Source organism: Pyxicephalus adspersus, chromosome 1, assembly GCF_032062135.1.
Source record: "Pyxicephalus adspersus chromosome 1, UCB_Pads_2.0, whole genome shotgun sequence".
Classification (NCBI taxonomy): domain Eukaryota; kingdom Metazoa; phylum Chordata; class Amphibia; order Anura; family Pyxicephalidae; genus Pyxicephalus; species Pyxicephalus adspersus.
In genome coordinates this window covers 80220957-80236898 of record NC_092858.1, presented here as the reverse complement: position 1 = coordinate 80236898, position 15942 = coordinate 80220957, and the positions used below count along the sequence as shown (strand labels likewise).

The 15942-nt window shown below is 36.1% G+C and overlaps 1 protein-coding gene across 1 annotated transcript in view; it reads right to left on the bottom strand.

The window, feature by feature from the left end:
- Positions 1–13171: 13171 nt before the first annotated feature.
- The window catches only part of LOC140326798 (uncharacterized), a 222399-nt gene continuing 219628 nt past the window's right edge, over positions 13172–15942 (bottom strand). Inside the window, 1 exon segment of the mRNA XM_072405754.1 lies at positions 13172–14052. Within this exon segment, the coding sequence (XP_072261855.1) occupies positions 13562–14052 (491 nt within the window). The 3' untranslated portion in view covers positions 13172–13561.

Sequence of the window (15942 nt, the reverse complement as noted above, 5' to 3'; positions counted from 1 at the left end):
TCTTATAGTTTATTTGTTATGGGGTTATTAGTTTGTATAGAATTACTCTATAACAATGTATAGATATTTTTCAGGCATATAAAGAAATGAAAGTACAAGAAAAAAACAAACAACATTTCAATATGCTTTAATAATAAATGTTTTATTTTTCTTTTAAAAAGACATAGAAATTTCCTCTCCTATTCTGATATTTTATGACAGAAAAGCATGTCTTGCTATCTGTTTTAGTACAGTAATTATCAGTGTGGGTACTTGTGATATTTTACAGAACACACAAAACATTTAAAGGTCAAATTTGAAAAGGTCCCTTAAGAATTTAGATTGTTATATTATTTGTGAATGCAATGAACTGGATATCTCTGAGCATAAAAACAAGTTGCTTTCATTAGTAAAATGATGTACATCCATTTAAAACAAGAAATACCTATTTGGATAGAATTCTAAAGAAATTGGCATTGTATTGTAAGATGTCTTTTGGTATTACAATGCAAATTCTTTGCTAAAGAAAAATAAATAGTAATCATATAATCATATTCAGTCAACTGACTACTAAGTTTATTTTTCTTTAATGTTAATGTAAGAAATAGATAAAATGTAAACAATAAAAAGTGTAATGAAAATAATAAAATTAATATTTGTTATCATAAAAAACTGGTTAAATAAATAGCCATTAATAAACATGTACATGGAGACAGCAATATTTACTTATTATACTGTATATGTAGTGTGAGATTTTTGAGAATTTTTTATGTTGTAGATGTTAGAGATCCGTAACAACACAAGTATAAATTGTGAAATATTAATTATGGTAGATATTTTTTGGAATAATAGAAACGTGTTCATATTCTGCAAATGAATATGTTTTGGAGCCTTCATTGCTGAAGTTTAACATTTTAGCAGTATCAATGGAGAACAAAAGAAGGTTGAACAAAAAATGTATATCCTGACAAAGTTAACCAGGCCTAGAGAAGGTAGACTATCATGGGTGAACCTGTGTTATCCAGCAATACTGAAATGGATCTAATACAGGATTTAAAAAAAAATGCCAAATAATAGGAAATGATTTTAAGAAATCCATTTCTGGTTTTTTGGATCATCCAGGTTCTCCCATGATAGTCTATCTTCCCAATAATAAATCAGGCCCAACGTATTTGTGCATAAATGTCAATTAGTTAGGCATGTACAAGTTTATACTTCATATCATAATTCACATATAACACAACTGATGCTTCCATCTGAATGTAATGTAATGTACCCTTTTTTATTTGTTAATTTTACTTGAACACAAAATACATTTTTTTAAACAATGGTGCATGCATAGGAGAGGTAGCATAATTCCCAATAATTTGTGAAAAAATAGGAATTAACTTTTTTTTCTGCCAAATGAGGAGTGAATGTTGGTGGAATTGAATTTAGAAAATGTGAGAATACATACAAACCTTTGCTTGGTACCATTTTTTCCAGATATGCCAGTTTTGGTATATAGTTCAGAGATTGTATTAATTAGGCAATTTTATTAGTCAGCAGGTATTATAAATTGCTGAATAGGCTCCATTTTTACAATGAGGATTTAATTTTACACAAAATCAAAGCCCTCAATAGTGTTTTGCATTGTTAAGCAGAAGTTAATAAATAATACTTGTCAGATGTTTCCTTAATTGTCCTTTATCCATATAACCCTGGCAAACATGCGTCCTTGTTACTATGACAGGTTTCTCCTCTGAATGCATTGTTATTGAAACAACCCAAGCACTGATCAATATGATTATCCCCAGAGCCTCTAAATGGATTCAACAGCGTGATAACTTACTAAGGAATCAATGCGGTGTATAGGTTAATGGGGCCAATAGTAACTTAACAAACTCATAAGCTGCTTAATAATCATTATTATACACAGCTACAGACCAGGACAGAGCTGGATTGACTTTAATTTATTGATGTTCACTGATGATAATTTATCTCCAGCATCCTAACGAAGATTAAAATCCTTTTGGAAAAATTATGGTAACGTATTGTCAATGCTTCCAATGATTGCCCGAGGAAGCAATAATCCATCAACAAACAGAACATAAAATCACTGTAAAATATGATATAACAGCATAACAGGAAGTCACAAACCAGATGTATAATCTGCTTAGAGGAATAGGAGCCCTGTTCAGTGTTATTTGAGAATACGTAATGGACAAGATGTCTCCTCTCACACCACATCCAAGTAGTCTGTGTTTTATCAGCATTTCCAAACAATCATGATGTCTTGATTGACTACATAGCTAAATGTTCAGCAGCTCTCTTCTGCCATCCTTTGTTCCTGAGAAGGCTAAACAGCAATGCAGGACACTCGTTTTTACGGGTTTAAAAATTCACACTAATTCAGTGGACGTATGCAAATGTAAACTGTTGCAGTTTCCAGAAGAAGTGGAGTGGATGTGAATCTCTTTTACAAAAACATTGCTATGCTTCAGCTTTTCCTAATGCCTGGTATTTTATCTTTTGAGGGAAAATAGTTTTGCATTAATAAAGTACATTTTTCATTTGTACTTTAAACACCCACTTCTCAGAGTTTTTTCAATAGGTGGTTTTATTTGAGACCTCATTTCTTCAGCTGAGAAATTAAAGAAGGATCTCTACAGTAAATGTATGCACACACTCGGGGAACACTGCATACTAACAGCAGTACCACCACAACACCAGTACCGTGATTTAGTACAAGTCTGTGGCTTTCAGTACTACATCACCTTAACATCCAACACATTCAGGGTCAAGAAGTACCCCAGTATGCCATACATAGTTGGTGTATTTGGAAGTAATTAGTAGGGATACACTAAAAGGTAATACAAAAAACTTTGACACTCCTAGAACATGAGGGGTAGAGCCAAAGGTGAGTGTTGAGTATAAACCAGGCCTGGGATACATGCCAAAGTAAACAAAAAGCCTATAGTTGGTGTTAGTAAAATAATACATTTAATATTTGTCATCAGAACAAGACTCAAGGGAAAAACACCTGTTCTGTAGTCAAATGTCTAAGAGGGAAATTCCCCTAACTTTTGCTGATTTTGTCTTACTTTATGTTGTGCCTCTAAACGTGAAATTTACCTAATAATACACAGGCAACCAAAAAAAAGCAGCCTAAACCTTCCATACTCTGTCTGTACTAAAACTAAAAAAATTGTTTATAGTATCCTGTTTAAAATATTTTTCTTATTGTTATGCAGGGGAGATTCTCCTCTCATTTCATATTCCATGTATACAGAAGGCTCGGAAATGTCTTCACAATGGAAATCCTCTCTAAGATGCCTGGGATCACTTAAACTCAGAGCTCATATGGCTGCATCTCCTTTATGACCACACATCACACGCTGTGACTGGTGGAGAGTTAAGGAATGCAGGAAAAAGCTAATATAGTAAGATCATAACAGGTTAAAGTTTTTTTTTTTTAATCAAAAATGTGCCAAGTAACAGGACCCCAATCAGCAGGTTTGGAAGGCAGTGGAAACACCTACAGTAAGTATCCAACCAAAGACTACAGGTTTTCTTATTCCCAGTTCAGCACTGAATATTGCAGCCCCAAATGTTTACTGAAAAATGTAATCAACAAATCTAATATACTATATAGGGGCAGTAATTTCAAAATAGAGCTCACATTTCACTTTACCGCTTTAGTCCCAAATCATGATGTACACAGGTGCAAAGAATCTGTAAATAAGAAACAGCTATGTCAACAAATGGGAAGTGGTATTTATGACCTATGTGTACTTTGGCACAGGAAAATAGTGTATTTTTTATTTATGTATCCTTTATATCCATTGAATTTTATACTTTTTAAAGGTGCATCACCTGAATTAGTACCCACTCCAATATTGTAGTGATCCAGGGCAGAGAGCTTTATTTTAGATCTGCTCCAACAGACTAGAACTTGTATGAAACTCCTAGTGATGTGAGAAATGATGCCACAGGGTAGCACATGTAGCTTTACTCTATATATTTTGTGATTACATTGTGGTACTTAGCGCATTTGTGGAGTGTTCTATTGTAGGATAGTAAGTCTAATAGTTAGTATATGAGACTCCAAGGCTTAGACAACCTCACATTTAAGAATCTGGAAAGATACTCTTACAAAAATTGGAAGCACATGGACTAAAAAAAAACAACTTTAACAACTAAGCATTTATGATTGTTGTAAGACTTAGAAGAGCCAGGGCAGCACATGATACTTAGCCTATGTATTTTACAGTTAAAAAAAGCTTCAGTAAACAGATTATCCATCCACAATGTCAAACACTTTGCAGTTGTGCACGACCAATATAAATGTCAAAATAGATTTTGCTATTCACTGTAGAAATCTCTGTGCAAGTGTTAAAAGTATTCAAAACTATTTATAAAGGATACACTGTGCCACATGAGATTTGATGGCATGCACACTGCATTTCACAATTACCTTATATAAAACAGAACAAAATGTACAACAGGCAAATGCAGTAGCTAGTGAATAGCAAACCTTAAATTTTGAATCTCACCTCTACACTTGTAATGGTTTTTACTGTGCCAGAAATATCTTTCCATGGTGCTGTACCTCTGTTCATAAACAAGTTCAACACTTGTGGAGGGAAATGCGACTCATTTTATTTATTAGAAAAAATAAAAAATGTATTGGAAAAAATATATTTCAAAAGTATCTCACGTCTACTGTAAGAGCAGTCAGTGATATTTTTAATGGTAATTAGAGATAATGGACCATGTAGAACATTCCACTGACATACTTAGCCTTATCTAGGTAAACATAAGCTGGGTATTTTTAACACCATTCTATATAAAAAATATTTTCAACAATAATTTATAAATAAACTGTGCCTATAAGTAAAAGTTTACGGAGAACAGCAGTCAGCCATGTAATGTGCAGCACAGCTTACAAAATGCAGCAGTCATATTTATTAATGTACAGCACAGCTTATAGAATTCAGCAGTCAGAATATCTCCCTAAAAATAAAAATCCCCCTAAACAAGATGTTCTTAATGAAATCTATAGCATATTTAGGTTGACAAATAAGTCATAAGGTTATTGTCAAGGTAATGTACACATAATAAAGCTACAAAATATAGCATGGACATCTATTAATGATCTCTGATCATAAAAAAGGGTAAATTGTAGAACTGTGCATGAATAAAGTATTTATATAAAGTATAAAAAGTATATAAAGCCAGCAACCAGGTTAAGCTTTAGGACAATTATTTTTTAACATCTTCCTACAATCATCTAGGAATACTGATCTTGGCTAATTCTACAGACAATGTAAAGAATTGTTTTTGAATTATCACATTATTACATTGTATAGGGTTGTTGGAAGCAGATGTTGAAAGATAATGTGTTATAATATCTTCTATATTTTGCTCTGTTACAGCCATGTCTATCAGAACAGTTAAAAAGAGAGTACTGTGGTGACATTTCTAAAAGCAGCCTGCTGACCTGATTTACTGAGAATGGGGCTTTTTATTCCCACACCAATGGTAAATAAAAATTTTCTGACTTGAAATCAATCTCTTAACGAGGATAATGGATACATAACGCCATGCAGGACACTTGTTTATTAATCATAGACCAAATAATTTCACAAAGCTGACAAAGGAATCCACAAAGATGCAGTTTAATTAAATTTTCATTGAAAATTTATGTCCCTGGCTGATCCCACAAAACAACAACTTTAACAACTATCTGATATATGATTTGTCATTTTTTTTTTAAATATGTCTTTACCTGTTTCTCAAATAAATGTTTTGTTCCATACACATTTATTGTATCATGTTGGGTATTATAGTACGCATTAAAAGAAAAATTTCTTCTCCCCTATATCCCCTATATTCAAAATCAATTTGGCAACCTAGTCTAAGTATGTACTCACAGTCTTGCAATGTAGTATTTCTCCTAAAATGTTTCTAATAATGATAATGATAATTTATTGTTGCTTAGAGCCCTTATACATATGGTGGCTATTTTCATTTTAATTCTGCAGGCATTGTTTTACTTGGTGATAATGTTTTTAACACACTTTTCTGAACCTTGGTCTTGAGGAACTCCTAATAAAACCAAATATTTAGAGTCAATAGGTACTGGCCAGTGGAAAGAATGCCCCCTACACTGGTGACTAGAATAACACCTTTAGAGACACCTAACAAAGTCATAAAGCAGAGCTTTTATGAATATACTCAATGATATGTTTGAGACACCCTTTATTAAAATGTATTCTATTAAATGCATGTGCCAGGTAGTTGACCATGATAATCTTTGAAAGGCATTAGAAAATCTGTGTCAGCTGGGATTTGCCCCTTTTGCCCCCTCTGCTGATCTCTATGCCTTCTCTATTCACCTTATTATGTTTTCAGCTGAACTGTTTGTCCATAAATATTGCAGCTCAAAGGTACTAGAGAGTGGTTAATTTATACCTGCAGGACATCTATGGATGGCCTTTTACAGCAAAACGAGCACAAACTTGGAAAAAAAGGCATGGAGACGGAGACCAGGGGGGCGATAGGCAGAGGGCTGGCATGACTGGGGGGGAAGGATGAGCAGTGGGGGAGTTGCTAGGTGTTATGGAAAAGTAATGGTGGTGTAACTAGATAGATCGAGAAATAAAAATAAAACCATGGGTTGAGAGAAAGTAATAAAAAGACGGGCAAAGTGGGAGTAGGTCAAAATTTAGTTTGAAAGGGGATGTTTCTCAACTCACCGGTGGTCTTCCTGTTGTCCTGTCATGTACACTGTTGAGGCTTTAGAGGCTCAGTTGAAAGAGGAAGAACAAGGGCCCTACTTGGTTGGAAAAGCAGTTGGCTGCAGTAGTTAGTGGGACCTCAACAGCTTCTGGCATCCCAGGGCCGAAGGTTGCATCTCCACAGAGGTCTAGGCCTCTGGTGCGCTTGACACCTGAGGTCTCCAGGGCTTGGTGCGGCATGGGAAGCCACTTAGGGGACCCTCCGGTCTTCAGCCATGTTGGAAAACAGTATGGTGACAGCAGCATCTGGATGCAGTGTGGATACGGCCAGTCCGGTTGCAGAGGAGGAAGAACAATCGGAGGGGGAGTTCTCAGATGCAGAAGCCCAAGAGGAAGTGGAATATGCAGTGGTGCCTGATGTTCCAGACACGGTGCCTGCAGGCGGTATGGCAGCGAGGTGTGGGGGTAAGAGGGGTCTGATTATGGGGGGGAATGGGGGTGATGTTTGCGGTCATCGGGTGGGTGAAAATGCTTATGAATGTTCAGGAATGGGTGTGGGGGAGGAGCCTAATAGGGAATCAGTAGCGCAAGGTATGTTGGGGGATCAAAGGTTAATGCCACAGGTTTTAGATAAAGTTAGAGCATTATTATTGGATTTGTTGCATCAAGGTAGGGGGGCAATAGGGCCACAGCTTGAAGGGGAGAAGGGAAGATTGGGGCAGGTCAGGGCCTCAGGAGTAGGGGAGATGGGGGGGCATGTGAAGCTACCAGTCACAGGAGAAGGAGGCATCATCAGGGAACAATCAGGTAAGTGTTTGAGACAATGCAAGGGGGGAGGTGTACGTCTGTTCTGAGGGCCTGCTGGGTTCTCATTTGAAACAGGAGGTTTGTGAACAGGTCTAGAAGGGTGAGTAAATTTAAATTTTTTCTTTGTTACCGCTGTAACGATTTAATCTTGATAAGGTGAGTGGCGATGGAAAGAGGGGGAGGAGGAGGTCCGCCGTCATCGAATGATTCCCAGGACCTTTTCAAATTGCCTACAGACCTTTTCAGTATTGGCTAGTGTGATAGGGGAGAAGACGCCTGAGCACTGGCTTGGATGCGTTACGACGAACAATTTTGTCAAAGGGAGGCTGTACGTCCATCTTTACGCTGGGATCACAAGAACATTGGCTTATGGATGAAGCTGATGACCTCGGCCAGAATTGGCCCTCAGACCTTTCTTGGGGGGGCCGGCGCTTTCTGGACCACTGGCCTTATGTAAAGAGAACTCTGTTGGCCAAAGGGTGGAGAGTCAATTCGAAATGGGAGCGCAAAGCCTCCCGGGATACTTACGTCATACATCTTGGAACGTTTTTGGGTGCTCCTTTTGAAGGTATACATTTTTTTTTCAGTTTTAGGCACTTGAGTTTAGTTCCTCCTAAACGAATGTGATAAAAATCTACTTAGTAACAAATACTCAATCATGTGTAAAGGAGGAGCTTTATGGCAGTGCCAGCAAAGGTAACGACTATGATTCTTATTCAGCAATTCCTGGGCCCCTCCATTTTGCTGGTGGCAGCATTATAACAGCATAAAACTAACAATAACACTAAAAATCAGAAAACTGTTAAAAGCAATGCTGTTCTTTACAGTAGTTCTGTCACTAAAATGCTAAAAACATGTCCCTGCGAAGGAGATATTTGATACTTTTCCAGTTCCCCATGCCATGGGTCATGTTTATATATCAAAGAAGCTGTAGCTAGAATAACCTTCTGAATATTTCCATGTTTGTTGTATTTATGACAATGTGCTGTGGTTCCTCCTACCAACCCTTTGTAACTACAAGACACAGTAATGACACATTCAAGTGGAAATACAGCATCTAGCAGAAAAACAAAATTCTGACACACCTGGAAGTGTCAGATTCTGAAAAAAAGATCATTTGAATAGCTAGCTTGGTAATTGAAGAGGTACAAAAGAGAAGAAGATACCCATATGTATAAAGGATGAAATACAATATTTGTACTGCTATTGAGGGCATCACCAAAGCTACAGTACACTAGTTGCCACTCTTACTTTACCTTTTTATATATTTCAAAATAATTGTGGCTTTTGTAAGATTTGCATAGCATATGCAAGATTCCTAAAAGAAGAAGTGTAATTCAAACATAAGTAAATAGCTAAATATGTTCATATTTTCTTTTATTATTGAAGCGGCACACACTGAAATAAGAGCTGTAAAATAAAAAAGTAAAAACCACTTTTTTTCCATTGGCTGCTCAATACAGTTAAGTATGTTGGAGGTCAGTGAAAATAAATCTAAAATGGATGCTTGGCAAAATGTGCAGAAATATTATATTATACATTATACCTCCTAAAGTAGATGAGTGCTTGAAAATTCAATTTTGAGGACTGCAGTAATCTTGTCTTTGACTGCATTAAAATTTAGCACTTCTTCATAATCTTCCTTGACATTAATATTCATAAAATGGCAATAAGTTCACCGGCTTGTCATTGTACTTTGCATTTCTGCCAAATTTGCTGGCTCTCTGTACAGTCAGAGAAATCACACAACAAGACCAACTGAATGAAGATTAGCACAGAGAGATGATCCATATTGATTTCCAATTCCCTTCCAAAATGTCTCTTTCTTTGCCTTGAAGTCATGCAATTTGCCTTCCTTTTTTTTTTTACTTCAGCCTAGAGACCTCAGATCATACTGTCAGAGGTAATCCTATGGGGAATGTTCAATTAGAAATGAAATGGAAAGAATTACTGTAAATCAGCATGTAGTTAGCAATACCGGAAATACTATGAAGCTCTCTAAATCTCATGCGAAAGCAGAGAAGCTAATTTATTTTCACCACCTGGGATGTGCACTAGGCTCTTAGACAATCAAATATTGTAGGATCCTTCGTGTGGAATATTATCACATAAAGAAATTTGAAGAAAATTATCAGGGTAAAAAGTACTGTGATAAGACATTTCACCAGGGACAAATGGAGCTAAAGTAATATCTTTTATTACAAACAGTGGATAGCTACAGCGAGAATTCAGTTACAGTACACGCAGGGTATGGATTTGGAGCACAGCTTTTCTGATAAATAGATTACCCAAACATCGATCATGTGGTGCTTTGAATATGGTATTTCTCCATGCTGATTTTGAGTCAGTGCTGTCACAATAAGGAAAATGCTGAGAGTAGGGAAATACATTATGTGTATGGTTTTCCAGTGATGAAGGAGTAAAGAACCTTATCCTGTCCCTTTGTATCTCTACATCTATGACAGGTAGCAGGCATCTCAGATGTCTCAGATGTCTTTTAGCATACCAGAGCAGATCACACCAAAATTCTTTAAAACTCTGACATCCTTACCCATTCCAAAATAATGCAAAATCCTTGAAAAAAGATTCCTGTTTTACTATAATGAATCCTGGTGATTACACTTGTTTACTGTGCACATTTAGGAATAACCTCTGGTCATAGGATCTTCAGATAACATTTTGTGAGATTGTAAGCCAATACAGAAAGTGATATGAATGAATATATAACTGAATTTATATCTATGTTTTTTATCTTCCTAGAGTTTACCTTCAAATTAATTTTTGTCTATGGGGCTGTTCCTTAACAGGTCTGGACCAGGAGAAAGAAGCTTTGTCTAATACAACCTTTTTGTTCTTTGTGATCTGTCAGTCAGGCAGCAGACTGATGGCAGTTCCCTCGCCCTCCGGTCCACATTAATCTTGTGAACAATCAAGCTGCTTTTCCAGCTGCTTGATCAGCCGCGAGGTGTTGGCACCAGAGGAAGGGCAGAAGTGCTTCACATCCACCCTACCCCCAGGCGTGACGTCATGACTGACACATGCGCTCTGTACTCACTAGGATGCCCATTCCCTGCCCCTATAAAACAGGAGATTTATTTTTCAGTCCCCCTAGCAGTTTTTCTTGCTGATCTCGCCTGTTATGCTCGCTTTTTGAATTTAAATACATACAACTATGTGTATTGCTATCCTGTACTGTACCAGCATTTTGATTGACATACCTTGTTATATTTTATTGTACAGTTGCTCTGACTTTCTCTATGCATCCCGATGAAGCCCTTGGGTGAAACGCGTCGGGATAGAAATTCTTGAGCTTTTTTACATCTGTTGCAACGTTTAGTCAGACAACTTATTGTCTAGTAAGTAAGGCATATGCCAATCAATGTGACAGGGACGCCTTTATTTTGAATGTACTTTTAGACACATTTGTCACACTAATCATTTTGTTATTTATTTATTTGATCCACTGTATGAATACAGTCTTCGCTCCACAATATGAAAAAATGTCTTTTTCTTGTGTCTTTATATTCTGATTCATGAAGGGGTTGGCAGACCTATCACTATAACTACAGGTTGGGTCACACGCTCTATTTGTACATATTCGTAATTTTATGAGGCGTCTGAGTTTACAGCCTCTTCTTCAGTGACCCTCTCTCTGCACTCAGTTTTTCCTTTGGTAAATTACAACAAGAATTTGATTTATCTGTTTTGGGCAGAAAGTCTAGTTTTGCTTCCCGTTTTAATTTTTACAACCTATTTATTGGCCCTTTAGATCAACAGTGACACAAAAGGTGAAATAACACCTAGCACAATTTCAGGCCACTTTATGTTTCCAATAAAAGCCCTTTACTCTTAGATGCATATTTGAAATTTGAAGCATCAGACATCTGAAATCACTATCACTGAAAGACATTTACCACTTCACATGCTGCACCTCCCCCAGCAGTGCCTCTATTAAACCAATCCTGCATAGCCAACATTGAAATCTTTTGGTTGATCTCTCCAGAACCATAGTTTACAAAATAGACATAAAACAAAATCAAGATTTCATTTTCCAATAATCTCTTCTCAGCTCTAAATTGGTAAGAACTAATAAACCATGTTAAGTTCTCAATTAATACAAAACAAAATCAGACAGAAAATTGCTGGCAATGACGGAAAGTATTTATGATATATATTGCCTTTCTTAAGTATTTAGTTGCTGTAGTTAAGTAAATGGTTAGTTATCATAGAACCCCTTTCATATTTCTTCCCAAAAGAAGTCTATTGGACTATAATACTTTAGCTGATGCTTATTATATGTTGATGTTTTGCTGTAGTATAGCAAGATTTGTATATATCTAATATGATTTTTATGGATCCATTTCTAATGTGAAATATTCATGTATCTTTTACCAGATTTTTTGTTATCAGACTGCTATCTATCCCGTGAAGAAGCAGTTTCATCAGTGATGATCATTGACATTGTTAAGACAGCAGTTCTATCTAAGATTTGTTGTACAGGTAGGCCCCGGGTTACATACGAGATAGGGTCTCTAGGTTTATTCTTAGGATGAATTTGTATGTAGGTCAGAACAGGTACAATATTTTACAAAATCCAAATAGAACAGATGTTTGTTTTAACATATTATTAGGCAACATGGTGTCAGTTACTGCATAAAATCCTCTGTTAATTATTCAAAAACAAAGCAAAAAAAACATAACATCTTTATAGAGATTTAGACATTCGTTAACTTCTGGAGCAAGCTGTGCTTTGATATGCAAAGAGAAACAACTGCAGTTTGTCTTGGTCATTAAAGAGTTACAAGTGGCTGCAGAAAGAGCTCAGTCCTTAAGATCACCCACATGTGTTTAGCAAAAGATTTCTACTGCATCATGCAAATCACTCCCCTCCAGCCTCCGTCCTGCACACAGCAAGCAGAGAAGTTCTGTTCGTATCTAGGAGGCGTCTGTATGTTGGATGTCCTTAACTGGGGGACTACCTGTATAAGATGATTTTAATCATGTACTTTGTGTAATGTTAAGAATTTTACTTGAACAAATAATTGTTAGGAATAAAGTTTCTATATACTTTTTATCAATCATTGCTAGCAATATCCTATATGTTTTTGATGGGAATATAGAAAACTACTGACTTTTCTCTAATTGTGGAATAGGTAATATACCCTAAGTTCCAAACTAACTCATCTCATTATGTATCCCGACTGGTAAAGTTTAACAGTTTTTCTTAAGAACTCCTTTTTTTAAAGCTTTAAAACCAATGTTTCCCCCTTCCCTTTTCTTCCCGATGTTGCTCTTTTTCATTCAGTGCTATTAAGCTATTTAGATTTACTGTATTCTCTCTTTTGTTCTCTTTAAAATATTTGTTTTAAAATTTTATATTTTTGGTACAGTGAACAGTTCTATGTTTCATTTTGAAGAACTTCAGCATTTTTTCTCCATCTCAAGCTGTAGAAACTGCACGTGAATAAAAGAAGAAAAAACATCTCAGGTCAACATAAGAGTGAGATTATGTTCTATCCAGTTTTCTCTTCAGATTTTACAGTAAAGAACACATTTTCCAAGACCTGTATTTCAGCTTTTCCAGAATTTTTCACACGGAAATGGCTAAGGAAATATTATTGCAGAATTTTATATTCAAAAAATGATATAATTAAGCCAACAACTTTCCTAAAAAAGAAACCAGGCTATCTTGTATTTATTAAGAATCAAATATAAAATGTTGATAATTATTACAAAAGGATTGTGAACACAACCTTCACTTTTAACATGTGTAGTTTAGATTTTATTTTGAATGTGTAAAAAGTCATTATGGCCAGAATGGTCTTGTGTTTGGCATGACTGTAAAGTCCTGTGAAGTTTTTTTCATGCCATCTCTCTATTTCAACATTGAAGTTTTCTTTTCTTTCCAATGGTTGAACATGATGCCATCTAGTACTGATACCATTGTCATCATTCTAGCTATCAGGTGTACAATTATTGTAATTAAAGTCTTGTTCATTATTTTTTATATTGTCCTGTTCTTAAATAAAGCCCGCTTGATATTCACCTGTCTCCTAATCACTATTGTCCTGCAGACTCTTGTTAAAGCTGTCTCGCCACTTTGTATCTAAACCTTCTTTGTATTCTCTATTTTGTGACTCATCAAAGTTGCCATTGTTATCTTCATGGTCATGCTCATTATCAGTAAGCTCATAATCAGTATTCCTTGTGTGCTCCATTAAGTGTTCTCTAATGGATGGCTCATTTACTGTCTCTGCAGCTCCATCAAACTGAAACTCAAGGAAACCGCTTTCCTCTGCCAAGTTTTCTCTCATTTCATTGCCATCTTCGTTTTCATCAGGTGCAGACACCATCTGATGTCCATCCTTTACAGTTCCTCTGATGAACTTATTATCGTCTTGATTTGATGCTAAATTGTTACCGGAAACTGTGACCTCACCAACTGTATCCGTTGTAACATTTTCCTGAAGTGATGCACAGCTTTTTGCTGTATCTATTAGTAAATTGTCTGTAATTACACTGTTTTCAGGAAAGCTTTCAAAATCTGCAATTGAAACAAAAGTATTAAAAAAATATTAATGGAAAAATGAATAGATTATATGATTTAAAAACAGCTCCAGGGGAAAGGTGATATCCAGCAGGAAACTAAAAAATTATATTCTGGTAAAGAGGCAACTCCCCATACCTTACTCTGCATATTCTAAAAAAACAAAAATTATTAATTATTATTATTATTAACCACCTGGGCGTTTCACTGATGTCTAGATTTCTGTACGAAAAGCGGTACACTGTTTTTCATGAAATTTGTTTTTTAAATTGTAGACCTGTAACTTACAGAAATATGTCCGAACAGGGTTCTAGTAGATATCATGAATATAAAAAATGTTTGAAACACACAATCATGTAAAAAAAAAAAAAAAATTACTTTTAATAAAATTAAATAAAAGACACAAAAATCAGCTTAAACAAGAATACAAAAAAAAATCAAAAATACTGAAAATGCAATAATTCGGTATAATGTATAGTAATATATTATTCTAAAACACCTCCCTAGTGCGGTAAATTTTAAAACAGAGTCCAACGTCACATACCTAGAGACAAAACCACATAAATATATTTTGTATTATTTTGTATTGGATTGGATACAGGACTTTGTATTGAATCCAATACAAAATATTTGAATTTCCCGCTACGACCCCCATCAACGGGCGCATGCACGGACATCATCAGGAATCGCCGAGGGACGCGTACGCGAACGCCGGGTATTCTAATTCTTTCCAAACTTCTGTACTTCCATGCAAAAAGTGTTAATTTTTTTAAAGTGTTAATTTATTTTAGATTGTAGGCTATAATTCACCGAATTACTCAATAATTACTTATAATTCACCGAATTACCGCATAACTCACCGAAATATGTCCAAAGTTTTATAAATTTAATAATAAAATTTATAAAACATAAAAAAAATCTTTAAAAAAAAAATAGTGTATAATGTAATGTGCCTGTACAGTAGCTTATATATTATATATATAATACAATTATATATATATTATATAAGGATTTCTTTGTATTGGACTCAATAAAGCTTTTTTGTATTGAGGTAAATGCAAAGCAATTTAAATTTCCCGCCCCGCCACCTGCCCGCACCGACGCATGCAGCGACATCACCGGGAAACCCCAGAGATCGTCACTGCACTCGCCGGGAGAAGACAGAAGAGGACAGACAAGTCCGGAGGAGCTGCGGGGACAAGGTAAGTATTTTTTTAGAGATCGACGCTGGAACAGAACAGATGATCAGAGCGGGGACCAGGTAAGTTAATGCATTTAACCACCTGACAAAAGTTCAGGTTTAACACTTTTTGCAAGTGTTTTAACCCTGAACCAAGGTCGGGTTTAAAGGCCGGGTGGTTAATAAACAGCATTTATATAGCACCAACATATTATACAGCACTGTACATTAAATAGGGGTTGCAAATGACAGACAGGTACAGAGGAGGAGGAGAGAGACCCTGCCCCAAAGAGCTCACAATATAGGAGGTGGGGGGAGTAACACACAATAGGAGGGGAGGTACCGTATTTTTCGGACCATAAGACGCACTTTTTTTCCCCCAGAAGTGGGGGAAAAAAGTCCCTGCGTCTTATGGTCCATATATAGCCTACATATATGCTGTTAAAAAAAGTTTCTTACTGTGTTTCTCCCCTGTGTGTGTCTCCTTGATGCTGGCTGCAGCACGTGTCTGCTCCTGGCTGCAGTGCAGAGTGAAACTGAAAGTAACAAGCCGGCATTCTGCACCAGGAAACAAGCTGCTGATCCTTGCCCTAACGGAGATCCCTACACCTAATTACCGGTAAGTGATCAGAAGGGGACAGTCAATGGCATAGAGTGATCAGAAGGGGACAGTCATTGCATAGAGTGATCAGAAGGGGACAATCATT